Source organism: Lissotriton helveticus, chromosome 1_1 (genome assembly GCF_964261635.1).
Source record: "Lissotriton helveticus chromosome 1_1, aLisHel1.1, whole genome shotgun sequence".
NCBI lineage: Eukaryota > Metazoa > Chordata > Amphibia > Caudata > Salamandridae > Lissotriton > Lissotriton helveticus.
Genome location: NC_136057.1, coordinates 1,630,912,789 through 1,630,940,144, shown reverse-complemented (window position 1 = coordinate 1,630,940,144; position 27,356 = coordinate 1,630,912,789). Strand labels below are relative to the sequence as shown.

The window sequence follows — 27,356 nt, the reverse complement described above, 5'->3', positions numbered from 1 at the left end:
TCGACTGCCTAGTGATCGTGGGGGTTTTGAGGCATCGAAGCCACGTGGAGCGCCGCGTAGGAACTTGCCGGCTGTGGGGGACAGAGAACGAGGTATTTCTCGGCGGGCGGGGGAGGAGAGACACGCGCAGCCGGACTATAGGCTGCAGTGGTGCCGGGTGAGCTGCGGGAACTCCGCTTCAGGTACGGGGTTGATTTACGGGGAAAAAAACTTGCCACAACGACGCCCCTGCCTTCTCCGCTCCTCACAAAGGCGGTGTTGTTCGATTGTTTCTTTTCCGCTTGATTCCGCTGTTCCAATGATTTACGGGGGAAAAACTTGACACGCCGAAGCCCCTGCCTTCTCCGCTCCTCACATAGGCGGTTTTTTCCGATTGTTCGTTTTCCGTCTTGGCTTTGTTCCGCATTTACAGCGAGTGTTTTAGACGGGTATTCAAGTTAGCAAACGAGGTTGCGAAGCAGGGTCGACCAGGGCAGGACCTGGATGGGAGACCAGGGGGAAAGGCTGCATTTAATCACTGAATTAAGCAATTGTTCAGAAATTCGGAGGGCTGATTCATGTTGATGCAAATTGTCTTGTTGATTAACAATTTTGGATGTTGTTATTAAATTGAGGGGCCTGCTGAAATAAGTAACAACTGGTACCGCCGCATATCATTAGGTATTAATAAATTTTCTATTTCAGGCAATTAAAGAGATCTTAGCCACTGTTTGACTGAACAGCGCGAGGTCGTGGCTGTAGGGCGCGGTTGCGGATACAGTACTGTCGGAAAGTACACAGGACTGGTCGGTAAGAGGGGGAACGGGGGGCCGGCATTCATCGCTCCTGGTTGCCGCCGGGTGGGTCTACAGTAGGTTTACTCACCCCTTACATAGCCGGATAAGCCGGTGGTGTTGCGGTTGCCGTTGCATGGTGCTGAAAGCCCCCCGGAAGACCCTCCATCTGGTTAAGGTACAGAATACAAGCGCCTGATTGTAACACTAGGAGTGTAGCAGTTGTCACCATGCCAGGAGCAAGGGGTGGTAAAGGAGGGTCTAAGATGGAGGTGATGATGCGAGCTATGATGCGGGAAATGGGCGAAATGAATAAACGGTTGGGGAAGATTGATGAACTAGAGGCACGAATAAATGAAAGGTTTGATGATTCGCCTGGCCCATCGGGTAGGCCTGTTCGTAGGAAGGCACCCCCCTTGCCAAGGGGGGATTTTGTCACCTCACCAAAGAGGTCTAAGGCCAAGAAAACTAGGTACGCGGCTCCTACCCCGGAGCCGGTAGTCCCGGTGCCTGTTGCACCTACGCCTGTGATCCCAGCGCCCGTGGCACCGGCTCCTGCCATCCCGCCGGCGCTCCCGCCTCTGGGGCCTGCCCCTGTGATCCCAGCGCCCGCGGCACCGGCTCCTGTCATCCCGCCGGCGCTCCCGCCTCTGGGGCCTGCCCCTCTGCCCGTGGCTCCAATCCCAGTTACGCCCGCGGCGCCAGTCCCAGTTACGCCCGCACCCATGCCCATTGCTCCTGTGCCCCTGACCGTGCCCACAGTGATGCCGGCGGGCCCAGCGGGTACTGATGCAGTGCCTTCTGAATTGGTATCTCGGATAGCTGATTTGCTACCGTGGTTAAAAAAGGGGGGTATGTCCTTTGATTCATCTGATCATGTAGCTGAAGCACAAAAACTGGTAGAAAAGATTAAGGCTTCAACGGCGGTTGCCAGCAGTGCGGGACCAGCATCTTCTTCCCTTACAGGTTCGGGTCCTGCTCAAGCGAACGGGGAGAATGCACTATCGGCTCAAGCGCCTGTGAATGGTAAGGAAGTGTCTCTGCCGCTGTTGGGGGACGGCTTAGTGCCAACGAGAAGTGAAAATTTGGGACAACATGTGTCCAAAGAAGTGAAGGAGATGATTTGGGCAGGGAAATATGTGTACATTTACTCTTTACTGCTAGACAATAGGGAGATGGAACAGGCAAAGGTATTGAAGGAGTGGATGCATCCTAGTGAATGGAGGGCACAATGCTCCAGGTTTAGAGTAGAGGAGACATTGAAGAACTGGATCAGGGCCTTCGCTGTCCTTTCAGCCATCACGGCAGAACGCCCCCCAAATGTGCAGGCCGAAATGGCTTGCTACCTGAGTAGGATTGTGGGGTGGAGTGATCAATACACTGGTGATGCGTGGAAGGAGTATGATGTGAACTTCAGGAAGTCCAAAGAATTTAACGCATCCCTAGCATGGGACAAAGTCGACTCCTTGTCTTGGCATAAACAGTTTTTGGGTGACTCAGTCCCTTCACAGCCCATCAGTACAGTGAGGGTTTTTTCCGCGCAGCCTCACCAGCCCTTTCGGACAACCCAAGGGAGTGAGGTCCCGGGGAAGAGTAAGGGGGCGGGGTCAGAAAGGAGAGGGGTATGCTGGGATTTTAATAGGCGCACATGCACAAGACCCCAGGGCACCTGTAGATTCAGGCATGCATGTTCAATCTGTGGCCACCCATCACACCCCGAGACAACCTGCAGGTCCAAGCCAGGCAACCATGGGCATAGGGGAAGGGGAAGCCGGAGTAACTTTCACGAGCAGGGCCCCCCCACACCAATAGATGTGTTAGCATTGATCCCTTGGTTAAACAGATACCCCGATCACACAGCGGCCACCCTACTTCAGGAGGGGTTTTCGCGAGGTTTTAGGATTCCGGCAGTGGGTTACACAGGTAGCAGTACTTGCAGGAACCAATTATCAGTGAAACAAAATCCAACTGTAGTGTCCGCTAAGATTACCAAGGAACTGTCCTTAGGCAGGATAGCGGGCCCCTTCCAGGAGGCACCAGTCCCTAATTTTGTGTGTTCACCACTTGGAGTAGTACCCAAAAAAGAGAAAGGTGAATTTAGATTGATCCACAACTTGTCTGCACCGAGAGGATCATCCTTGAATGATGCGATTGATGAAGGGATTTGTAGTGTCAAATATGCCTCTTTTGATCAGGCGGTTGACTTGTTACGTGCACTGGGCCCGGGGGCATTGATGGCTAAATCTGACATAGAATCCGCTTTTCGCCTCCTCCCAGTGCACCCGAGTGACCACCATCTTCTAGGCTTCACCTTTGAGGGCAAGTTTTACATGGACAAATGTATGCCCATGGGCTGTTCCATATCATGTGCCTATTTTGAGACATTTAGCTCATTCCTAGAATGGGTTATGAGACAGGTAACGGGCCACCAGCAAGTTATGCATTACTTGGATGATTTCTTGTTCCTAGGAGCGGCGGACTCTCAGGAGTGCGCGTGGGCATTGCAGGAATTTTGCGTGCTCATGCGGACTTTTGGGGTTCCGCTGGCGCCGGGGAAGACGGTGGGCCCGGCTACTTGCTTGGAATTTCTGGGCATTGAAATTGATTCGGTTCAAGGATGTTTCAGGTTGCCCGAGGACAAAGTGTCTAGGTTCAGAGCGGCTCTGCGGCAATGTCTAAGAAAGACCAAGGTTTCCTTGCAGCAGCTGCAGGAAGTGGTGGGGCAACTGAATTTTGCATTACGGGTCATCCCAATGGCACGCCCATTCTCACGCTCTATTGCCCATGCTATGAAAGGACTACGGGAGAAGCACCACCGCACTAGGCTGTCAGCTGAGGTTCGCCAGGATATGCAGATATGGATGGCATTTCTGAGGGACTTTAATGGCAGGGTAGTGTGGGCGGGTCCTCCCGCGTCATCACCAGAATTAGGTTTGTGGACGGACGCCGCTGGTAGTGTTGGTTTTGGTGCCATCTTAGGGACCAAGTGGGTAGCCCAACGGTGGCCAGAGGAATGGAAAAGATGGGGCTTGACGGCCAACATTGGCTTCCTGGAACTTTTTCCAGTATGGGTGGCATTGAAGGTCTGGCCAGAACATCTATGTAACCAATCAGTGGTGTTCTGGTCGGATAACATGACAGTGGTCGAATGCATAAACCAGCAAGGGGCGCGCTGTCCGTTCATCTTGCGCCTGATTAAAGAGATTGTGTTGCTGTGCTTAAAATTGAATGTACTCTTCAGGGCCAAACATGTCCCAGGCGTCCTTAACAATGCAGCTGACTCCCTTTCTCGCTTCAAAATGCCGGTTTTCAGGGAACACCTTCCTGCAGCAGACCCCTCGCCAGCACAATTCCTGACAGTACTCTGGCAGATTGGTGCCCCAGATTACAGGACCTCGTGGTTGCTAGTCTAGCACCCAGGACCAAGACATCTTATGAAGGGGCGTTTTTGTCTTACCGCTCGTTCTTAGGGCAGGAATGGGAGGTCAGATGGGCGCAGGAGGACAGTTTTGCTGAATACTTGGAATGGATGCACAGGGAAGGGAGATCAGTGGCAGCCGCAGGCAGCCATAGGGCGGCTGTTTCCTTCTTTGCACAGGCTAAGGGCATGCGAGATCCCACCAATAATTTTGTGGTGCGCAAGGCCATGAGAGGATGGCGCCGGTTGCAGGGCCATACTGCAGATACAAGGAAGCCCATAGGCTTGGCACGGTTGACAGCCTTATTAGGGGCATTGCACGAGGTGTGTAGTTCAGAATGGGAGATACATCTGTTCAAAGCTGCTTTTGCCTTGGCTTTTTATGGGGCTCTAAGAATTGGCGAACTGGTAGCAGGGTCAAAAGGGGATAAGTTGGGCGGCCTACAGCTAAATAGTGTTAAGATCAGGGAGGACACCATGTGGGTGACAATTCAGAGGTCAAAAACTGATCAGGAGTCTCGGGGTTACACCATAGTGCTCCACCGGGCCGAGACCAACCCCTGTTGCCCGGTTTCCCATGTGGAGGTGTTCCACAAGCAACGGGTGGGCACGGCGGGTGGGGCACTATTGTGTCATGCCAGTGGGTCACCATTGACTAGATACCAGTTCAGGCGGGTCCTTGAATTGACTGTTAGACAGGCAGGGTTGGATCCTAAGGAATTTGGCACGCACTCATTCAGGATAGGGGCGGCAACTGAGGCTGCCCTAGGGGGTCTCTCGGCAGAGAGTGTGAAGAAGATTGGGAGATGGTCATCTGACTGTTATAAACGATATGTACGGATTGACATGTTATGACAGGATGCTTCTCACGCTGGTTATGTTTTCTGGTTCTTGCAGTTTCTCAAACCTGTGACGCAGGGGAGGAACTCGCTGGCGGGAACAAGGGAGCTACACCAACACAGCACAAGCAGCAAGCTGGACGTGGAAAACTGAAGATCTGGATTGTAGGTCATTCTTATGTAAAACGAGTGCAAAATGTTTTTCTTTCAACAGACCGTAAGAGAAAGGCGGCATTGAAGGGGTTGGACATCTCATTCTTTGGGAGAGGGGGTCTGCGCCTGGGACAGTTCAGGAACTTCTTTCAGGGACTCTTAGCTCAGCAGCCCGAACCCCCGTCAGTGGTGATACTTCACCTGGGGGAGAATGACCTGGCCAAAATGGGGAGGCGAATACTCATTGAAGGGATCATTTCCACTGCGGGGTGGGTGTCTAGGACTTGCCCAGGTTGCACAGTAGTATGGTCGCAACTTATCCCTCGGTGGCAGTGGCGAGGGGGGGACTCAGTCAGGGCGTTGAATCACTCGGTAAAGAGGATCAACACACAGTTGGACAAATTATTCCGAGCCCCCCTGTTGCAGACGATCCCACATGGGTGTATCTGGGGTGAACATTACTACCTGGGTGATGGGGTTCACTTGACTGAGGAAGGGAACGTCCTGTGGTCTGATAATGTCTGGGCCTGGTTAGAGGGTTTTGCTAAAGGGAGAATTTACTAGGTTAGGTCAGGACACAGGGGGAGGCCAGATCGTCGGTTAACAATGCTGGCCTGTGGCGGTAAGGTCATGACCGGTGAGCAGCTAATTTTTAAGGTCTGAGGGGGCGGGCATCATCCCATAAAGGAGGTTCCCGCCCAGGGGGAGGGGCCATTGGCACCTCCTAGAACTTCAGGGGCAAGGTAACTGGTGCTTCAAAGGGTCGCGGGTTGGAGTAGTCACGCTTTCCTTTGGCCTGTAGCCACCCCGCGCGCGCATACTCATGACGTCACCGGATGGCGCAGAGTAAGGGCCCTCCTTTAGTGGGTAAATGGAGTTCACGGCGTGGACCGGGTAATTTAACGGGCTCGGCTACGCATGCGCACATCGCTAGGTAAGGCGCAGCTTGTAGGACCTGACACCGGTTAGCGACCTTGCCATATGGCCAGAAATGTATTATACAAAATCTAGATGAGGATGTTAGATTCGGTTAGGAAACAAAATGTATTAGAGTCTCTGTTAAGGTTAGGCTTTCACATTTGTTGACACCATTGTATCTAATGTCTTGATGATTTTGTATAAAACGTTTATCATGCAATTAAAAATGTTATGATCTTATATCTTAATAAATACGGCCGGGGGTTTCGTGACCCCTGCCTTCCAAAAGTTAACTATGCTTCATGAGCCTGTGTCCTGGGTTGACGTGGTGAGTTCGAGGGAGGGGGGCGGCAGCCAGTCGGCGACCATGTGAAAAGGGGGGGCTCTTGGCCCCCCCGCCCGCATGGCGACGCGGCGACCGCTCCCCTCTCCAGGTGCCCTCCCTGACCCGGATGTCATAATTGGACTTCCGGGTCCGGGGGGCGGGCCGCAGGAGGGGCTGGGTGGGGGGCGTAGCCGCCCCCCCCACCGTGCCCCTTAGGAATATAGAGGCGGGGAGCGCCCAGGAGACCCTCTTGTTCCTGGACGCTCCCACGCAACTGGTCGTGCCCCGCGCCCGGGGGCCTCTTGTTTTCCCTCCCACCATCCCTGGAACAAAAAATGATTGTGCGATGATAAAGTTGGTCTAGTTGTAAATTGGTAGATTATGTTCTGAGAAATGTTGAAAGATATTGTACTGTTCAATTGTGTTTAGGCCAATTTTTTCCCTTTGATAGGTACGTGTTGAATTATGTTTTGCTGTTACAATGATATTTAGGCTCTTTTCTCCTTTGGTAGATATGTGGATGCGTTATGTGTTTAGTAGAGAGTAGTTGTCCATTAGAATTTTTTCCATAGGTCGTCGTATTTATTAGGTATGGGGCATGCGGTAAGGTCATGACCGGTGAGCAGCTAATTTTTAAGGTCTGAGGGGGCGGGCATCATCCCATAAAGGAGGTTCCCGCCCAGGGGGAGGGGCCATTGGCACCTCCTAGAACTTCAGGGGCAAGGTAACTGGTGCTTCAAAGGGTCGCGGGTTGGAGTAGTCACGCTTTCCTTTGGCTGGTAGCCACCCCGCGCGCGCATACTCATGACGTCACCGGATGGCGCAGAGTAAGGGCCCTCCTTTAGTGGGTAAATGGAGTTCACGGCGTGGACCGGGTAATTTAACGGGCTCGGCTACGCATGCGCACATCGCTAGGTAAGGCGCAGCTTGTAGGACCTGACACCGGTTAGCGACCTTGCCATATGGCCAGAAATGTATTATACAAAATCTAGATGAGGATGTTAGATTCGGTTAGGAAACAAAATGTATTAGAGTCTCTGTTAAGGTTAGGCTTTCACATTTGTTGACACCATTGTATCTAATGTCTTGATGATTTTGTATAAAACGTTTATCATGCAATTAAAAATTTTATGATCTTATATCTTAATAAATACGGCCGGGGGTTTTGTGACCCCTGCCTTCCAAAAGTTAACTATGCTTCATGAGCCTGTGTCCTGGGTTGACGTGGTGAGTTCGAGGGAGGGGGGCGGCAGCCAGTCGGCGACCATGTGTATTACCTTTGACAGCCGACAGCTGAATGGTCATTATATGCAGTAAACTTGATGTTTTACATTGCTGTAATGAGAATACTTCAACTAATGTACAACTTTCTTAAAAAAATATATAGAAAACAGATTGCACTTGTTTTTTGAGTGTATATATCTGTTTTCCTTATGGAATACTGGGAGCTGATATGGACTTTCACACAATGGTGATGTTCCTACCTTTGTTTCAGGAAACAGCATTTTTTTATGCAAGAAACATGCTATATAAATGCTAACACGTTGTTGGGTTTTGAATGTTTGTACTACCTCTAGTAAAAAGTCTTCACAAGGAAGAGCACCTGAGCGTTTGGCAATATGTTTTGACGAAAAATAGAATCAAAGTCACTAATATAACTCATGTTTCTTTCACATAAGATATACTGTTCAATTTGTTTCAATGTGCTTTTAAATTCATCTTTAAAACAAAAACATAAAAAACTATTGGTTGATGAGCTGTACAGTACATTTTCTCACCTATTCCAACAATGTGTTCTGTTAGCATTATAGTGGGTAATTTTCATTGAAATCGTAATCAGAAAACGTATGAACATGAGTGGGTCACCGAGCAAGACTCACTTTGGAATAGTCCTCAAAATGTTGTTCCACTTCCATAAAAGGACACGCTAGCTTACAATGTATTCGATTTGTTTTCACACATTAGACATGGGAGCGTTGAATGTCTGCTTGCCTTCAAATCAACCGATTGTTACACCCATGTCCCCCACCCAGGTTATGCAGTGTTGGATTTTAATTTCGTGGTTATGCTTCAATTTCTCCACCCCTGTTTTTTTATAAATTTTCACAGACAGAAAATGGATCATTTTCATTAGCTCTCAATGCTTAGTCAACTAGAACGGTACGCAGGTGGCATTGCATCTGGTTTAACCCCTTCAGTGCTGCGCGAATTTCGTTGCAGCGCTGAAGGGTCATAAATCACATTGACTCATGACGGAAATGTTCCGTCATCAGCACCGGAGCACCGACGCTGATGACGGAACTGTTCCGTCATGAGCATGGAAGGGGTTAAGCAAGAGGAAGGTGTCAAATGGAACAATTTTAGGTATAGCATACTTAGTGCCTGCATACAGTGCACACTGGTAAAGAATATGTTTAGGCCCAGTCAAAAGATAAAGAGATCCAATGGTCCACTTGTTTCGAACAGCTATTACAAAGTCTGTCCAGATGTCATTCTAGTTTGCTTGCTTCCTTCCTATTGCCAGCCGTTTCCAAAATATTCGTTCCACAACATTGTTAATGTAATGAAGCAAGGCATTAGGATATTGCAGCATGAGATAAGGCCCTCTCCAGACATGGAAGATACCTTCTATGTAACAGATAATTGCAAAAGCAGTGCAAGGATGAGGTACGATGGGCTGCAAAACAGAAACAACTGGAGAGTGGGAGCCCTCCATGAAATCTGTAAAATAGAAAATGGGAGAAAATCTTGGTCTTACGAAAATCAACTAAAAGTATATGGGACTAAACAGGAAGGAAATAGAGTAGCAATAGGAGTTTTGGTTGAGTATGTCACTGCATTTCCTTACAGAGACATTAATATGTGTAGTCCACTAAGTGATGGGTGGTTTCATCTTTCATCAGTCCCTCAACTAATGTATTTGATGAATAGTGGCCACAGCCAAACAAAGAAAATGATAGCTTCTTTAAGTAATGTTGTTTTTTCATTTCAGCCGTTCCGGAATCAGGGAATGGCTCAGTGCTAGGCCTACGGCATACAAAGAATGATAAGTAGGACCCAAGCAATTATTGCATGATCGCTGTCCTAGATTTGAGGACTATATATCATGCATCCTTCATTTTTTACAACCTTATTGCTTGGGCCTCGAAAAGGCCCTTGTTAATTTGTTTCAGACTTGTTTTAGGGAGGCTAGTGGAATTCTTTAATAATATTACAGTCACGTCAATGTGGACTGAACTCCACATAAGAGCGAGTGCCTACCCAGGTTTATTGACTTTAAAAGTGCTTTAGGTGACATAGAACACAATATGTTCTGAAAAACACTTTTATAAAATACCTGCCCATTTGTTGAGTACAATTGAATTGCTCTATAGTAATACAAAGGTCCAAGTAAAGCCAGTTGACAATTCTTTGCTGTTCTGCAAAATACACACAATGAAGGGAATTAAACAGAAATGTGTGTTGGCACCATTGCTATTCATTCTGTATGTGACTGACGTGCAAGCAGCTTCTACAAGTAATAGGACCCGTACATCTAAGTTAGGAAGGAAGACTGTCTATTTTGCAATATGCAGATAAGAGGTTTATTATCTAAGTCCAGAATTTCTACAAGGAGGACTGCACGGCCTGACTAAATACAGCACTGAGAATGATCTGTGATGTGCTTAGAAATGCTTGTTTATAATTCTATACAGAACACCATGTGTTGTCATGGTGCTGTGGAGTGTTGGTTCTATGAAGAGTCAGTTGGTGCCTCTCTTCTGTCGTGAGAGGAGCGGTGGCTCGTTGTACCCACCAATATAATACCACAATTATTTCATGTGCCTATTTATCGCTATTGATCACATTTAGTACATCTCTTCTACAACATGCTAGTCTGTGGCCATTAATAGACATAGTTTGTACTATTCATTTTTTTTTCCACATTACAATCTTTGAAGTTGTTTTTTTTCTTTAATGTTTAGTAACAACCTAAGAGTATATTTTTAAGTCTGGTGTTTGCATTAAGAAATTTCAGTTTATACTCAAGTTTACAACAGAAAGGATTTTTCTAATCATCATTTTTTCTCAAAAATATGCAAGCTGTAAACCCACCACCTCTATTTCTGGAGAGTCCAGGTACACCTGGACGGCTAAATTTGTGCTCGATGTCCCTAGGCTTTCTTCCGCTACAGCTGCTAGGAAGACCCTGCACTGGCTCCCAATTCAGGCCAGGATCTCATTTAAGACCCTTTGTCTAACCTATGGGGCCTTGTCCGGTGACGGTGCAGGTGGGGTGAAGGCTCTGCTGGTTCCTGACGCTCCTTGCAGAAGCCTTCGCTCAGCCAGTAAGAACCTGCTCTCTGTTCCTCGTTTTCGAAGAGCTAAATGGGGAGGAAGGGCGTTTTCGCTGCTGGCCCCTAAATTGTGGAACACCCTCCTCCCTGAAATCAAAACCCAACACTCCGTCCTGACGTTTAGGAAGGCATTAAGGACATGACTCTTTGCCAAAGCATACCCGTAATCTTAGTTCCAGGTCCTTATGATTTTCTTTGTTAGGCGCCTTGATGCCCATTGGGCTTAGTTGCGCATTATAAGACTGCCTTCATTTCATTTCATTTCACCTCAGATACAATGGAGACCATGGCATGATGAATTTGAAACGTATATAAGTGCTATTGGTGCATCATGACACAGGGCTGAAAGAAAGAAGTATCTTCTTCTTAATTCTTTAGGTTTCGAAGGAAGAGAAGTTTTCAAGCACCTCCCTGATATTGTGTTGGCGGAAGGTGACGTTATCGACGAATATCAGGAAGCTATGAAGAAACTAGTAATTAAGGGGCATATTACCAAGGGTGGCGATAGGCAATTATCGCCGGTTTAGCGGCCGTTTTCGGCCGCTAAGCGGCGATAATTCTATCGCTCTATTAGCAAGCTGTCGCTAACTGATGTTAGCGACAGCTTTTAGGAGATAGCGAGCGGTTTGGGGTCTGCTTTGCATGTCAGCGATATTTATCGCTAATGACATGCAAAGTGGGCGTACCCAACCTGTTAGCGACTGAAAGCAGTCGCTAACGTCGCTATCGCCTATTAGCAAGGCAGGCGTAGCGATGGAAATATTTCCGCTATCGCCAAAAACCAACGCCTGCTCAGACCAGTTCTTAGCCATGTTATCCAATGGGAGGTGGATAACATGGCTAAGAGCATTTCGTCGCTAATGCGTGAATATCGCTGTATTCTCAGCGATATTCATGCATTTCGCCGCTATCGCTGGATATTTTAGCACAATGGAGAAAAACGTTGCTAATAGCATGTTTTCTCTGCTAACATATCCAGCGATAGGCAGCGATAAAAAAAATTGTCGCTAAGCCTATTTAGCGATAAATATCACTACTTGTTGGTAATATGCCCCTGAATTTGATGTCCAGCCTAGTTTAGTTGTTTTGAGGCACACATTTTTTAAGCGTTCACAACTACAAAGTGAGAATGTGGATACTTATCTGAGTGCGCTTCGTAAACTCTGTTCTGAGTGTCAATTTGGTGAGTACTGTGATCAATTGGTTAGAGACCAATTCATAGCACATTGTTGTGACAAGCAAATTCAGCAAAAACTGCTTACCATGGGTAATCTCAGTTTAGAAGAGATTATTAAAGTGGCAAAAAGTGTTGAATTGGCACAGAATTCGATTAAGGAGCGGAATGCGAATTCCACATTAAAAGAGACTGTCAATGTTGTCGCTCCTGACAATACTAATAGCAATACTTCACGAAAGTTTAAGTTTATTGAGAAAGGGGTGTTTAAAAGAAGGAATATCTGTTACAGATGTGGTTATCCTCCACATGGTAAGGACAACAGATTTTATCCGGGCAAAAATGCAAAATGTCACAAGTGTGGAAGGATTGGACATCTGGCGAAAGTATGTCAATCCAGTCTTAACAAAGTTGAAAAAGTTAACTGTGTGGTCAAGGATGAACAGTTAGGTGAAAGTGATATTGTACAAGATTTTTAAGACATGATTTTCACGGGGTGATGGTGTTGTTTCTGGTGATCCGTCTGATTGTGTTGACCCCTATGTCGATGTGTTGGTGGGTGATGTTTGCTTCAAGTTGGTGGACTCTTGTGCACGCATAACTATGATCACGTATGAACTTTTCAAGAAATTCTGGAGCAACAGACCACTTTTTCCTCCAGATAGGGCACCCGTTTCATATGAAGGATGCAAAATAGATTTGGAAGGATTCATTGAGGATGTATTGGAGTTTAAAGGCCATAAGATTCAGGGTAAAATCTGTGTGAGTGTTCGTGGTTTAAATATCCTCGGTTGGTGCGATCAAGGCCTTTTTGGTATGGTGTTGAGACCGGGAACAAGTGAACAAGTTTTAGTTGTGAAAGAGATTCCCGATTCACTCTGCTTAGAGCAAGAATTTCCAAATGTGTTTTCGGATTTACTTGGAAAAATTGTGGGTTTTAGGCACAAGATTAAAGTAACAAAAATGCTGTGCATGTAAAGCACAAGGTAAGGTCAGTACCATTTAGTCTTAGAGCAGCTCTAAAGATGGAATAGGACAAATTGGAGAAAAGTGGGATCATTGAGCCTGTGGAATCTAGCTTGTGGTTAAGTCCATTGGTAGTCGCATGAAAACAGAACGGGTAAATCCGTTTATGCATCGATTTTAGGAGTCTTAACAAAGAAATATGGGTAGACTCCCATCCTCTTCCCAACATTGGTGACCTGCTAGAAGAATTGAGGGATGCTCAATGGTTCTCCAAGATTGATTTAGCTTCAGCGTACCATCAGATCTTGTTGGATGATGAGTCGCGTCATTATACAGCCTTCAATTCTCCTTTTGGTTCCTTTCAATTTTGCAGGATGCCTTTCGGTCTCGCATCTGCGGCTTCCGTGTTCCAAAGTGTTATGCAGTCTGTGCTTCAAGATGTCAAGGGTGTGGTCATATTCCAAGAAGACGTGCTTATTTTTAGCAAACATTTAGATAAGCATGATAAGATTTTGAGGACAGGGCTTAGTACTTTTGAGAAAAAAGGAATTGTTGTAAAGAAGAATAAATGCGAGTTCTGGAAGAGAGAGATAGAATTTCTAGGACATCTTGTTTCGGGTGAGGGTGTGAGTCCTATGCCAGGTTTGGTGAGAGCGTTGGCTGAATGTCCAAGTCCCAAAAACAAGGACGAGTTGCGCTCCTTCTTGGGGTTGTGAGTTTTACTCACGCTTTAGTCCCGACTATGCCAGCAAAAAAAAGGCACTTTCCAATATGCTCAGGACGAATGTCGCCTTTGAGTGGGATGGCAATTGTCAAGACATTTTTGAGTTTGGTCAAATCTGAAATACTCAATGCTAAAATGCTTAGGGCTTATGACTCATCTGTTCCTTGCACCATCACTGTTGATGCTAGCAATTATGGCCTAGGGGCAGTTCTTACACAGTCTTCAGGTGTTAACGAAGTCACCATCAGCTATGCTTCGAGAGTATTATGAGATCCTGAAGTTAACTACTCTGGGATTGAGAAGGAGCTTTTGGCGTGCTGTTGGGCGTGTGAAAAATTCAGAACCTACATTTGGGGTAGAACATTTATCATCCAAACTGATCATAAACCTCTGGTATATATCCTGGGGGAGAACGCCTCAAATATGCCACTCCTCATATTGCACGGTTGACAACCAAACTTTTGCAGTATGATTTTGTAGTTAAGCATATACCTGGCAAACTAAATGTTAGAGCAGATATGCTATCTAGACTTCCTTTGAGTGAAGATGACACTATGGATGTGGATGAGGACAAGGAGGACTGTTTCATTGCAGTTGTTGATGCAGATGAAAACAAAGCTTGCAGTGAGGTTGAGTGGAAGGAGGCAGTGAGTGAAGACTTGATTCTCGCCAAAGAAAAGGAATATATTGTGAAAGGTTGGCCCAGAGTGAAGAGTGTATCTCCAGACATTTAGCCATTTTGGAAAGTGGCTAAAGAGTTGTCCATTGAGGACGGTGTTGTCATTAGGGATGGTAGGTGTGTACCTCCTATGAAAATAAGTTTCAAGTTGGTTGCTTGTGCACATGATGGCCATCTTGGGGCAACCATGACAAAAAGACGTGTCAGACTGCACTATTGGTGGCCCTCTATGGACAAAGACATAGATGAAAGAGTCAAAGAGTGTGTTGTCTGTAGGGGGCAGAAAAGGGTTTGAAAGTTGTTACACCTCCTCTTCCTTAAGGTGGGCATTGACATGGTTGGTCATTCTATTTTCTTCCCCACAACTTACGTTTTGCGTTTGTACTAATGGACTTTCACAGCAAGTGGCCTGAAGTCAAGTTTTGTGCTTCTCCCACAGCTTGCAATTCCATCCTTTTTCTTAAAGAGATTTTTATGAGGGAAGGGTTCCCGGAGGCCATCGTCTCTGATAATGGCGTCCAGTTTGTCAATCAGGAAATGTGTGTGATTTTAAAAGAATCTGGCATGAAGCATTTAAGAAGTTCTGTAGGACACCCACAAACCAACGTTTTGGTCGTGAGGATGAACAGAGTTGTAGTGGAATGTATCAAGTGGGCTAAACACAATAGTTTTGATGTAGAGGGTGCGGTTAGATCCATGTTGTGGTTTTACCACACTACGCCACATTCACTTACAAAAGTTGTACCTTTTGTTTCACTTAAAGGTAGAGTATCCACTTCTACTTTTTATCCTGCTTGGCTCTTAAGAACCGTTTGTGACAAAGTTTCATGTTGGTTGGATAATGTTGCCTTGGAGTCTCAAGGTAAAGTTGCACAGGAGAAAATGTCTAATAGGTAAAATCTAAAGAAGTCTGCCAACACAGTTGCTGCGTCTCCTGGGGTCATGGTTTGTATAAGAAACATGAATTATGTCAAAAAAGGTTGTATGTCCTTTGGTGAACCGTCTGTGTAGTGAAAGTCTGTGGGGGTGCCATCATGGTACGAGGTGGGCATTGGTGGAATTTGGGAAAAGTTGTGAAAGTTAAGCCCGCGGTGAAAAATTGCAATGGCATCAGAAGTGATGCTGTTTTTCCTTCTGGTTTCACCAATGTGTCGGCCGGCAATTCTCCGACAGGACCAGCTAATGTACCTTCAGGTAATGTTTCTATAACCAATGCGACAAGTCATATGCCAAGGAGGTCTATTCATGTTAAACAGGTTCCTTGGAGGTTACGATGAACTGTTCTGAAATGTGTCATAGGCCTAGGAGGTCTATTTGCGTTAAATGTGTTCCTTGGATGTTACGATGAACTGTTCTGAAATGTAATATTATCTCCTTGGTGGAGTGTTGGTCCTATGAAGAGTCAGTTGGTGCCTCTCTTCTGTCATGAGAGGAGCGGTGGCTCGTTGTACCCACTAATAAACACTATAGACTATTCAGCTGTGTCTTGTGGTATTACATTGTCCTGTAGGACATAACAATCTGGAAATAAACATGGCTACTGCAGTTTTAAGCTACCATTTTATTTACCATTGGCTAAATAAACCTTTTGCCAGGGCTAAACCTTCTTTTTTAATACTCATAAAGCGCCCTTAAGGTAGCGCCCAAAGGCTAATAGCCCAGAATCAGTGTGTTTAAAAAATAGGATGTGTATTAAAGTTGTACATGCCCTGGCATTGAAAAACTCCTAAAGTCGTTTTTCACTGTTGTAAAGCCTATCATTCCCATTGACTAACACTGTGTTACCTTATTACATGTAATAAATCCTAACTTTTGATTGGGAGGATATAGAGATATGCTTTAATTCTAATTTAAAACCCTCTTCAATAGTGAAATCTGATTTTTAAGAAACAATTTTGAAAATGCTACTTTTAGAAAGTTGACATTTTCATGTCCAAACCATTTGTGTCTACTGCCAGTGTCCTGGGCTATATGACTGTGAATGGGTCTGCTGATACGCTATGTTTATTGCTTCCAACAGTAACAAAAAAGGGGGTTAGGGTTGACAGGATGGGCCACCCAGGCAGGAGGAGTGGGGAAGTGCTACACACAGCCCCACCTACACATGAAAGGGCTTTGTCTACTACACACAAAAGGGAACATGACACCAGGCCTGCCATGCCTTTTTCACCCCCAGACAAATTGGAGCCTTGACAGGGGAAGGGAAAGAACTTTCCAGAACCAGGTCTGGACAGTGAGTCCCCCCACACAAAGGCTGGCACCAGATATCAATATTGGAACTCCAGGGCCACTCATCAGAATATGCATGGACCTGTTGAAGTTAGAGAAGGACTGCCCTGCTGTTTGAAGGACTGACTTGCTGTCTGAGAAGGAAGATTAGACCTACTTGCCTTCATTCCAGCAGTGACACAAAGTTGGGAGGAGAGGGCGGGGTTCCAAGGTGGAGGTCCTGCGATTGCAAAGGCTATGTAAACATAGCCTTGTAAGTTTGTGTGCGAGATTTGCAGGTCTAGCACAAATATATCTATATGTGTGTGTGCGTGAATATATATATATATATATATATATATATATATATATATATATATATATCACTACAGGTTGCCCCTGAGCTCAGAGCATTTACCTAGGGCCACGAACATTGAGGAAAACATTTGGGGGCTTTAATATTAAGGACAATTACACAGATCCCACCGAAGGGTAGTAATTGGGACTGCAATACCCAGCATACCACAGATTGGAGGGTGGTTACAAATGAGGGTGAAAATGATTTCAGCCTGCTCCGTGTTTTTGACTTTGCCCCGCCCTATGATTAAGATGCAGGTGCATTGAAACGCGTAAGGGAAAGGACGATGAATTATTTGGGAAAGGGAGCTGGTTTTAATTAATAAAAGGAGTTTCCTGTCTCTCTGTGGAGTGGCGTCTCTGAGCTCAGGGGCAACCTGGAGTGATATATATATATATATATATATATATATATATTAAAATCACCAACACTTCTCACTTTTAACAGCAAGGCATCCACAGCACCATGAAGACAATCAGGTCTGGACAATTCTTCTTTTTCAATATTTGTATTTTATTTCACCATTTCTTGCAGAGATAAGGAGGGTATATATTTGATTTTTCTCTTTTTGTAAGGGTATGCAAATAATGGGACAGGCCAGATATAGAAGTTAGACTAAGGGCTTTAGTCCCACTTTTATGTTTGACCTGTCCTGGTTTTTGCTTCTCAAATTCTGATCACCCTAGGTTGATGCCATGCTATGTGATCCTTTTTGCAGGTTTTTTAATTTTCCTTCCTTCACAATCCGATTCAGTCCGAGGCAAGGCTTAAATTTGGCATTTTGTGGTAGTCTATTTTTGCGATAGGTGCAGAAAATTGGAGAAGCATGTATTATAATTTTTCATCTGGTGAGAATTGCAATGCCCAGAAATAAACCTTTTGGTGTTAGCAGTTGTCAATACATTAGATACAGAGGGGAGGTCCCTGATTTAGGGCATTGGGGGGTTGCCACAGTCATAATTTTGCCGCCCTGGCTCCAATCCCCTAATTAGATTTGGGTATTAGTAAAGTAGTAATCATTTATTTTAAAGCCCTTCAGCTGCCGCGGGCTGGTTGCTGCATGTATTGAACACCTGAGGGGGTGGGGCTTAACAATACTGATAGACACCCTCTTACTCATCACAGCTAGTGCAGCGTGGCCCAAGTGCGCATGCCAGTTTGTCCAGCCAGCCCAGCATTAGTGAGCGGGGGTGACTCAAAGCTGCAGCCCCGGTCTCAGTAACGAGCAGTGAGGTTGACGCCTGAGCCAATCCTGGAGCTGCTGTAATAGCAGGAGTAGATCCAGGTTTGGCTTGGAAAGACGCTGTGCTGTGCATGAGACGTAAGGCAGCGCGGGTGAGAAAAGGCTCTCTCTCTCTCCCAGTTACGTGTAGCACAAAGAGAGAAATGTGTTGATTGCTACACAACTGCAGCACGCTTTTGAAAAGAGCTGAACTTACTCAGGTGAGGTAAGTTTAATAATCCGTGAGTTGGTGACCTTCGAAAACATAGTATACGTGTTTATTCAGTACACACGTTATCATTATTACCGTTGGCATATCATTTTAAGCATCGTACTTTTGAAAATATTTTAAAATTTCAAATGCAGTATTTTAATGTTACTGAAATAAATGTTCACGTTTTCAGTTGAATGTCAGGAGAACATTTCCGAAGTTTATAAAGGTGTGCACATTGACGTGTCATAAATGTCTTTGCTTTTACTTAGATGCATAGCGCTCCTTGGGTTCTTAATACACCCTACGTGATTTTTTTATTTAGAATATATGGCTATATTGGGCAACGACAAAGGTTTAATTCGACCCTCTGGTGGCCCTGTTATCCCAGGGATTTCTACCGGTCTGTCACTGAACAAAGGATGTTAACTTCAAACATAGCTTGTTGTAGGTTCCACAGAAAGGAGAGGGTTCAACGAAGGGTTAATGTGAGAGGATGATGTCAATGATCGGAAGAATTCTCCATGAAAAAAGACTTCAGGAATTTCTACTAGCAGAAATCAATATTAAATCAAGAGAACAACAAAACGCGTTTTGTCATTTTAAAGTCTTGCAGACCGTCAGAAAAAACAAATTAATTTCCCTGTCCAGAGGCCAGCCACTGGGGTAGGGTTAGATGTGTGAAACTGCCTCTCTTGAGGCAAATGTAAATTAATTTTGCCAATCCTGATACAATACATTCATGTAAACTTGAAAAGAAGTTTAAAATTAATAGCGACAGTTTTGAGAAGGCATTATACACAAAGAGGTACCTTTAACCCGTTCCGTTGGCCGACGTGAGCAGTACCTTCGGGGTGCTGCGCACGACCGTTGGCCGATGCAGCACCACCCACCCTTTTGAAGGCTCGCACCGTGGCGGAATGTCTGCCGCAGTAAACGGGTTAACACCAGCCAGCACCAAATACTGTTTTTGTTTTTCTAGTACCGTGCCAGGGTAGGCCCTTACTACAGTTGCTGCGGGTCGTTCATTCGGCGTTTCCATTCTCCATTCTCTGTATACTGTTTTTTGTTTGAAGATAAGTGGAACTTGAACGGCACCACAGACGTTTTCCACACACAGTGACCAGTCTGTGAAATGCGCCGGTCTATGGATATTCTCCGAATTTGCTCTGTGCAAGAGAAGGTGGTGTTCAATGGGGGTTCCAGACTCCTGTTAAGTGTTCACTCCTCCAGCGCTGGTGCTGCCCATTCTCTACAGTCAATTCCTTATCAATTATTCAAGTTAATGTCAATGTACTTGAAATGAGAGTTTAAACAAACAATTAGCTTTTAGGGACAGGCCCAGTCCCCTTTCAGGGGCCTGCTATAAGGATGCACCACTGTGTCATCAGCCCTCTATCACCGTAGTGCTGGTCAAGGTAGAAAATATAGTGTGTAAGCTTGTAAAGGTTCTGACACGGTTTACGCGTTTGTGTTTTATTAGCATGCTGCTAGCGTGCTACTAAAAAACAAAAGCGTAAAACTTGCCAGAACCTTTATGTGCTTACACACTATGCGATGCTGTACAACAAAGTGTGCAACACAGAGAGTTACAATGTCAAGTGACACAAATCACCCCTAACGGCCCAATACCAATTGAATCACCAGGTTACAAGTGACCTGAATGAGACATAAAGTGCCTTGTAGGGAGCCCTACTGCCTTCAATGCTTATTCCTTACTGTCTCATTGTGTCGAGTCTGAGAAATCACAATGACTTGTATTTCCTCAGTAGATATAATTTGTAAAGGTATTTCAATAAATAAGGAGATCTGTGAGGTACTCAGCATTGTTATTTCAAAGTGTGTTATGAAATTCTCTGGTTATACTGACGAAGCAGCTACCCAAGTCTTTATATGAAACCTCTGTACTGATGTCATAACACTTTCACAGTTGCTTTATTAGCCTTGCTGCTGTCTCAAATTTTATTTAAAATGAACCATTTGCCCATTCTTTTTTTCAATATTTTCCCAGGGAAGATCCCCCTTCCCCCTCCCCCCCCCCTCACCCCTACCCTGAACCCTCTTATAGCAGCCGGGCTCACGTGCTGCTATGCTCCCTCGCCACAGGGTAATCATCCTGAACCTTTACGGCCTACCGCTTCCAAATGTCACCAGCCACCACTGAAGACACCTTTGATTTGAGGCCGGCCTGGGAGGAAGACAAATCTATTATCTCTTTTAAAGTAAGTGTAAAATGCGAACGTCAGTTAAAATCCTTTGAAACTTATCATTCATTTATTGTGGAGCAAAATGAGGCTCTCTTCCCTCACAATGAATTCTTATGCCCCATGCCATACACAAACCAAATGGTCACTTACCATATGTGTGGTTCCTGCAGTAGTGAATCATCTGCACGGCTTTAGCAATCATTCGCTAGGAAAAATCAGAAAGCAAGTCAGTGATCTGCCCATCATAAAATGGATGCACAGAATGCTGGTGTCTTTGACAGTAGGTCTTTGAAGACAAATACTTGAAGACTTGTAAATCGGCTGATGCACAGTTCCAAAGTGCAGCCATAGGATAATTAAACTGCCTGGGTGGCTGTGCAAATCGTGTTTATGCTTAGACAAGTATATATCATGGTTGACCGGGGACTTCCTGCCCTCAATTATGTTTATACAATTTCAGATTTTCGTGAGCACACCTCGACGATCCTCTTTCATTCCAAGACTCATCCTCAGCCAACAAATGTAGCATACAAACAAATCTGCACACCCATGAAGTATACAGAACCTAATGTTAAAGACAGTGCATTGAAAATATTCCGTTATATTAGCGGATAGTGCAATTGAGAACTTACACAAGACAGGCAGAGGGCTTCGTATATTCAACAGATCAGTGCCATTTAAACATGAGCAAATATACAAGGACTAGTAGAGAGAAACATCATTCTGAATACATGAACAGATGTGGCTATAAACAGTGCTTCTTCATTTGAGCGGGTGGTTTCCGGTGCTGGGCACTTAATTGTCAACACAGGCTCTTTGGACAGTCTGCCTCATAGTGGCGCTGTTTGTCCAATTTAGCACAACAGTTTTTTATTAATTCATAAAACATCAACAAGCATTTACAATGCAATCGGTACAGCCAATGGGGCCTTATAATTATTTAGCAATGCAGCACATTGTCTGCAGCTTGGGGCCAATAGCGGTTCCACCAGGATGCGGGGAAGGGAAACAGTGTGTCTCCAGTCAAGAACCAGCTGTTTGAAAAATGCCAAATATCAAACGATTGGTTAAGCTAATAAGGTAATAGTGCACTGAAATTGAGGGGAAGGTGTGTTAAAGCATACCTGAATTGAGATATCCAACTAGGGGGGCTGGATGCCATAAGAACGTCGGGAGCCTGAAGGACGAGCTGTGGCTGTGTGCGCCTTGACGTCAGCGGGGTTCAAATGCACACTGGCATGTAAATGCAGTGGACCATGGTGCATCCAGATAAGGAAAGGAGTAGGCACAGGAGATAAAGAAAGGACTAGGTGCAGGAGTACTGGGAAGGGAAGAGTGCAGGCGAGTGCAATTGGTGGCTAGATTGGTAGAGGGGATTACAGTATACCAGCCCTGGCAACGGGTAAACAAAATATAATTAAGTAAACAAATTGCAACAATAAAGTTCTAGGCAATTGTTGGAAGCCTGTTATGTCCGTAGAGACTTCCGATCAGGAGACCAGCCAACTAGACTTGGAGTTACTCTGGGTCCAGTCCTTCTCTGGCCAGCAGTCTGGTAGAATAGCAGTCCTTCTTCCTGGCAGAGGATCCACAGGTACATATGTATACGGAAGTGGTGATGGCTGAGGTCCAGCATTTTTACCCAGTTCTTCTTTTGAAGTGGGGTAGAACAACTTAGAGTTTTCCCTTTGATGTTCCCAGAAAACCAGCCTTCTCTGCGTTGGCTCCAGACTACCTACAGGGGTTATGCAGCCCTGTGTGTAGGGGCAGGACACACCCTATTCGGATATAAGTGAGGCCGTGCCCAGCTCCTCCCTCCTGTCCTGCCAGTGATGGTCCTTAGCCTAATAATGTGTAGGGTTGTCTAGGAGGAATGCACAAAGCACAGCTATCAGCTACACCTAGACACGTGACAAGAAACAGGCTAAACACATTAAATAAATAACACAGGAAATTGCAACCTTCTAGAAGTGGCATTTTCAAAACTATAATTTAAAATCAGAAATCACCATAAGTTAGTATTTTACCTTAGGAGACCAGAGACACCAAGTATGAAACTGTTACCTATACCCATTTGGAAATTATCCTTATAAAATGTAATAAGGTAACTCCAATGTTATCCTATGGTAGAGGTAGTGCATTTTTGTAGTGAAAAACGAATTTATGAGGTTTTCACTACCAGGACATATAACATTTAAAATGTCATGTCCCACCTTTTAAATACACTGCACCATGACCTCTGGGTTGACCAGGGCCAAACCTTGAAGTGACTTATATGTATTAAAGAGGAAGGTTTGAGCCTGGGAAAAGGTTTACTTTGCCAGGTCGTAATAGCAATTTAAAACTGCACACACCGACTCTGCAATGGCAGTCCTGAGACATTTTGAAGTGCTACTTAAATGAGTGGCACAATCAGTGCTGCAGGTCCATTGATTTACAGGCTTTGGGCACATGTAATTCTACTTATTCCAATTGGGGGTTAGCCGATGTCATTATGTTTTAAGGCGTGAGCACATGCATTTTAGCACTGGTTAGCAGTGGTAAAGTGTGCGGAGTCCTAAGGCCAGAAAAACCAAGATCAGCAAAAAATGTAGGAGGAAGGCAAAAAGATTGGGTGAAGACCACCCTCAGACTGACAGGTCTAACAGGTGACCCCTCTCTCCCTTATTTGCTTTTACATTAGAACCCTTAGCAGAAGGGCTCCACATAGATGCCCAGCTCAGGGAGAATGAAGTGGGGCCCGGGGCATGAGGACAGAAAATCATTATACGTAGATGACATGTTGCTCTATACACAGGAGCCAGGCATCTTACGACCGAGAGAAATGGAAATCCTTAAAATGTATTGTGCTGCATCAGGTCTGCGAGTAAATTGACAAAATCAACATATTTCCCTTTTATAGGGGACATCGCCTCAACCCTGACTATCCCACAGCTGCAGTTAGAAAGAGACTATTTTAGTTTTGGAGATAACTACTTCCCACACTAGACACAGGGAACTGAAGATTGCAAACCTGGTCGTGTTTATGAAACACCTGTTCCGGTCACGCAAGCATCTACCCCTCTCCCTGATTGTCAGTGAGCACTTTTTAAAATGGTACTGCTCCCCGCTTGTATATATTCCAAAATAACTCGCATGCACTGCCACCTCAGTTTTTCAGACACACAGTCAGAGATTTCTGTTTTCCGGTGGGCAGCATGTTGTGAGTAAAGTACCGCCGTTCGCCACATGAGGCTGGCCTGGCAGATACTGGACAACACAGATTATCCCAATTAATGATTGGCTGCACAGTGGTCAACAGAACCTTCTACTAAAGTTAGAGCTGCCCAGATAGAACACCATGGACTGCTTGATATGCTGTATGGGTGCAGGGTCCCATGCTCCCTCCCCAAAGTCACAAAGATACCCTTAATTTGATGGAATGCTGCTACGAGGTCCATCAGGTGCCTTGATGCCCTCATTGCTGCTAGAGCCATTATAACTTGTTAAAGAAGAATGTGCCTGTGCCTCACATTTTTTTGAAAGCTAGATGTCTTTGCTAAATAGCCAAACCCATTGATTTTAGTTTGAACCGGTGTGTTTATTTTCACCTTTTTATTATCACTAGTTTTTATTCTTAGATATTTCTTTCAATCTGAAAAAGACGTGTCGTGTCATATCAATACATCCTTGTTTTCCAAAAAAATTTACAAACATAGTTAAATAAAACATACATTGGTGGTATGCTTTTGGTTATGATAATTAAGACTCTTTAATGTCTATATTTGATATCCAATCTTATACAGGGCACGTTGGATTTTTTGTGAAAAACTGGAGATTTTGCTCTATGATCACAAGTTTAAATTATTCGGTATTCCTCTGTATATTTATCTGCCAATACAGATGTCTCAGAATTTGTGCTTACAGTCAAGGAGGCTCGGTGCAAGTTCTCTGCTTTCAAGAATACTCTCAAGAAACAAGGCCTCAAATACTGTATGATTTACCCAGCGTACCTTCGGGTGGAGGTGAATGGTCGGCAGCTAATATTTATCTTCCCTGTGGATGTGGCCCAATTCTACAAACAACACAATGGAGAAAGTGTAATTCCCTGTAACTAGAGGAACACCTCAGGGTTGTCCTCTCTCAGCCTTGCTTTTTGATATAGCCAGGATCCCACTGGTCCGGCATCTACAGGAATATCACATGCATAGAGGTCTTCAGTTCCGAAGTAGTCTACTTCTAGCATCCATGTATGCTGATGATATCATGCTATTTGGCAGAGATCTGTCCAAACATCTCCCTCCCATCATATGAGAAACAATATGCTATGGCACCTCTCTGGCCTATCCATAAACTGGGGTAAATCTGAACTCTTTCCACTCAAGGATTCTACTGTTATCTGAGATCTGGAGTATCCCTGCGCTTGTGCATGGATTACTCCAAATATCTTTGTATTGTTCTCCACAGACACAGAGATGAAGTCATGCACCGGAACTATGGCCCTGCCATCAACAAGATCACCTTGCATGTAGACTGACGGATCAAATTGCCATAGTCTATCGCAGACATCCCAGAATCAGATGGGAGACACTGACCCTCCCGTATGATCGTGGTGGTTTAAGTCTCCAGGATTTCTAACCTTACAATCTAGTGGCGCAATGCCACTTTTCCTACTATTGGTATTGATAGAGGGCTTACAGCACTCTAAATTGTATGGGTGCACTATACTCATGATTTAAACACACACTTACATGTTTGTCGTTTGCAGTGTTTCATGATTATTAAAATGCATTTGTTTCAAGTTATATTAGCATTGAAATGTAGTGTGCACATTTAAGTAGGACTTTGTATGTATTAAAAAAACTTATAATTCCTGTATGTATAATGTGAGGATGAAATTATACTCGGGCAATGTAAATTGTGTTTAGTATAAGTTGCCTGAATTGTAGGCCCAAACTGTAGGTTGTTTTGAGTTCCGTTTCTCCTTGCTTGCTCAAGAATAATAATTAAATGAATCCTTTTTGTGCGCGAAGACAGTGTGTTCTCATCCTATTGCAGGTGCAAGAATGCAACCTCGTTGTTCTTAGAATTAGGGAGATACCCGGAATGTCTTTGAAGAAGACTGGAAGGCGAAAAGGGAGGACACCTTTCGTGTATGGCCTTTCTGGGAAGCAAGGCCACTGGAAGAAGAGTCAAATTAATTAAAGCTTCTGTTGAAACTTATTGAAAGATGTTGCAAATGGAAAGGTTTACCATGTGACATATTGTGGGTTCAACATTGTCTTTTGTATGACGCCCAGAGACAGATTTGAGAGACTTCTGCTTATTTCGGAGGAGAAGGAGCATCTTAGAACAAGCTCCATAGCTTTAAGCTGTCAGACCCATTTGACGTGAGTACTTCTTAGGAAGTCAACAGGCGCTGACACCTTTGGGATAGGATTTTAGGGAATTAGGTAGGACTTTCATTTAGAGCAGAGTAGGGAAACATACTTTTGTTTTCTTCTCAAATGAAAAGAGAATAGGACTCGGCTTCTATTCTTTGTTGCATTTTGATTTTGGAGTTCATCATATTATGCCTTTTGTGCCGAATGAATTATATTCATAGCCTCAGCTCTGTATTAATTTTTATGTACCTATATCTGATATTGAGGTGTGTTTATATTCAGTTATTTGTGGCCTTATAATAGATCCACAAAACTGGAGTTCGGAGTCTATGGTCCTTTTATAGAATGACTAAATTGAAGGTATAATCTTGAATTGTTTCACTTCCCTCCACACTTTTAGCAGGCAATGAAAGACCATCTACCTTGAATTTAGAAGGGAAGGCAAGGAGCAACAATTACCGTGATCAGTACCTTACAGACGCCAGACTCCACTACCTGACACCAGAACAAGACCAGGCCCAGGACCTCCCCTTGCTTTCCCTCCTGCCCTTGGGACTACCATGAAACCCTACTGATATACAAAACCATTCTATGACATACTGGATTTGGTCTAGGCGCCGGTTATACTGGGAGGTGGGTCATTGTATTCTCCCAACTTGCCTCTTGCAAACAAACCATGGCTCCCTCTAACACGAGAGAGGCTAGTACAAGGCACTTTGACAGCCTATCAGCTATGCACAATGGGGGATCTCTTCGCAAAAGGTAGGGAGTCCATGCTACCTGCACCTGATCCTCCGGGGGATTCCACACCTATGGATGATTTTGTCTTTCATCACCCGCACAGTGCCCTGCGTGACACCCTGCCCACATACCCTGAAGAGCCTGGTGATCCCCCCGACTCTAGTGATATCTACCACAGATAGTAGCAGATTGGTTTCACGATTCTATCTCTCCTACCTGGAGCTGAGGACAGCAGGAACGGAGAAGTTTAGGGCTGCTTGGGAACATGACCTGTGGCACTCTATACTAGATAATACCTGGTATTATGGCTACATGCAGACCAAATTGGTCTCTAACAACCATAGACACAAACTGCTCCATTATTCACAACTGCACATACCCCACGCCAAAGGCTTCAGCAATGTTGGAACCCATGAGATCGCATCAGTGTCCCAAGTGCACTGCTAATTATGCAGATTTTGTACATTTAGCCTGGAACTGTGCTGTTGTCCATGCATTTTGGGAGGCTATGTTTGTCTTAATCTTAATCAGGACTGAACATACGATTTACCCTGATCCCCTGATGGCCCGGATGGGATATGTCAAGCCATTGAGTCCTAGGCTGAGATGCTTCACTGCCATATTGCTGTTGCTGTCTAAGTGATGATCAGCCCTTTTCTGGGGCAGTAACAGGGCTCCCATAAGCAATGGCTGGTTAAAGGACACAACATTATGAAATAATACCAACGAATTCGATGCCT

General features: G+C 44.9%; 1 protein-coding gene across 2 annotated transcripts in view; it reads right to left on the bottom strand.

The window, feature by feature from the left end:
- RAPGEF3 (Rap guanine nucleotide exchange factor 3) overlaps positions 1–27,356 on the bottom strand; it is a 1,135,646-nt gene that overhangs the window by 40,962 nt on the left and 1,067,328 nt on the right. For both annotated transcript variants that reach the window (XM_078688545.1, XM_078688554.1), the window contains one exon: positions 20,663–20,717. In XM_078688545.1, coding sequence (XP_078544671.1) covers positions 20,663–20,717 — 55 coding nt within the window. The remainder of the gene's footprint in view (positions 1–20,662; positions 20,718–27,356) is intronic.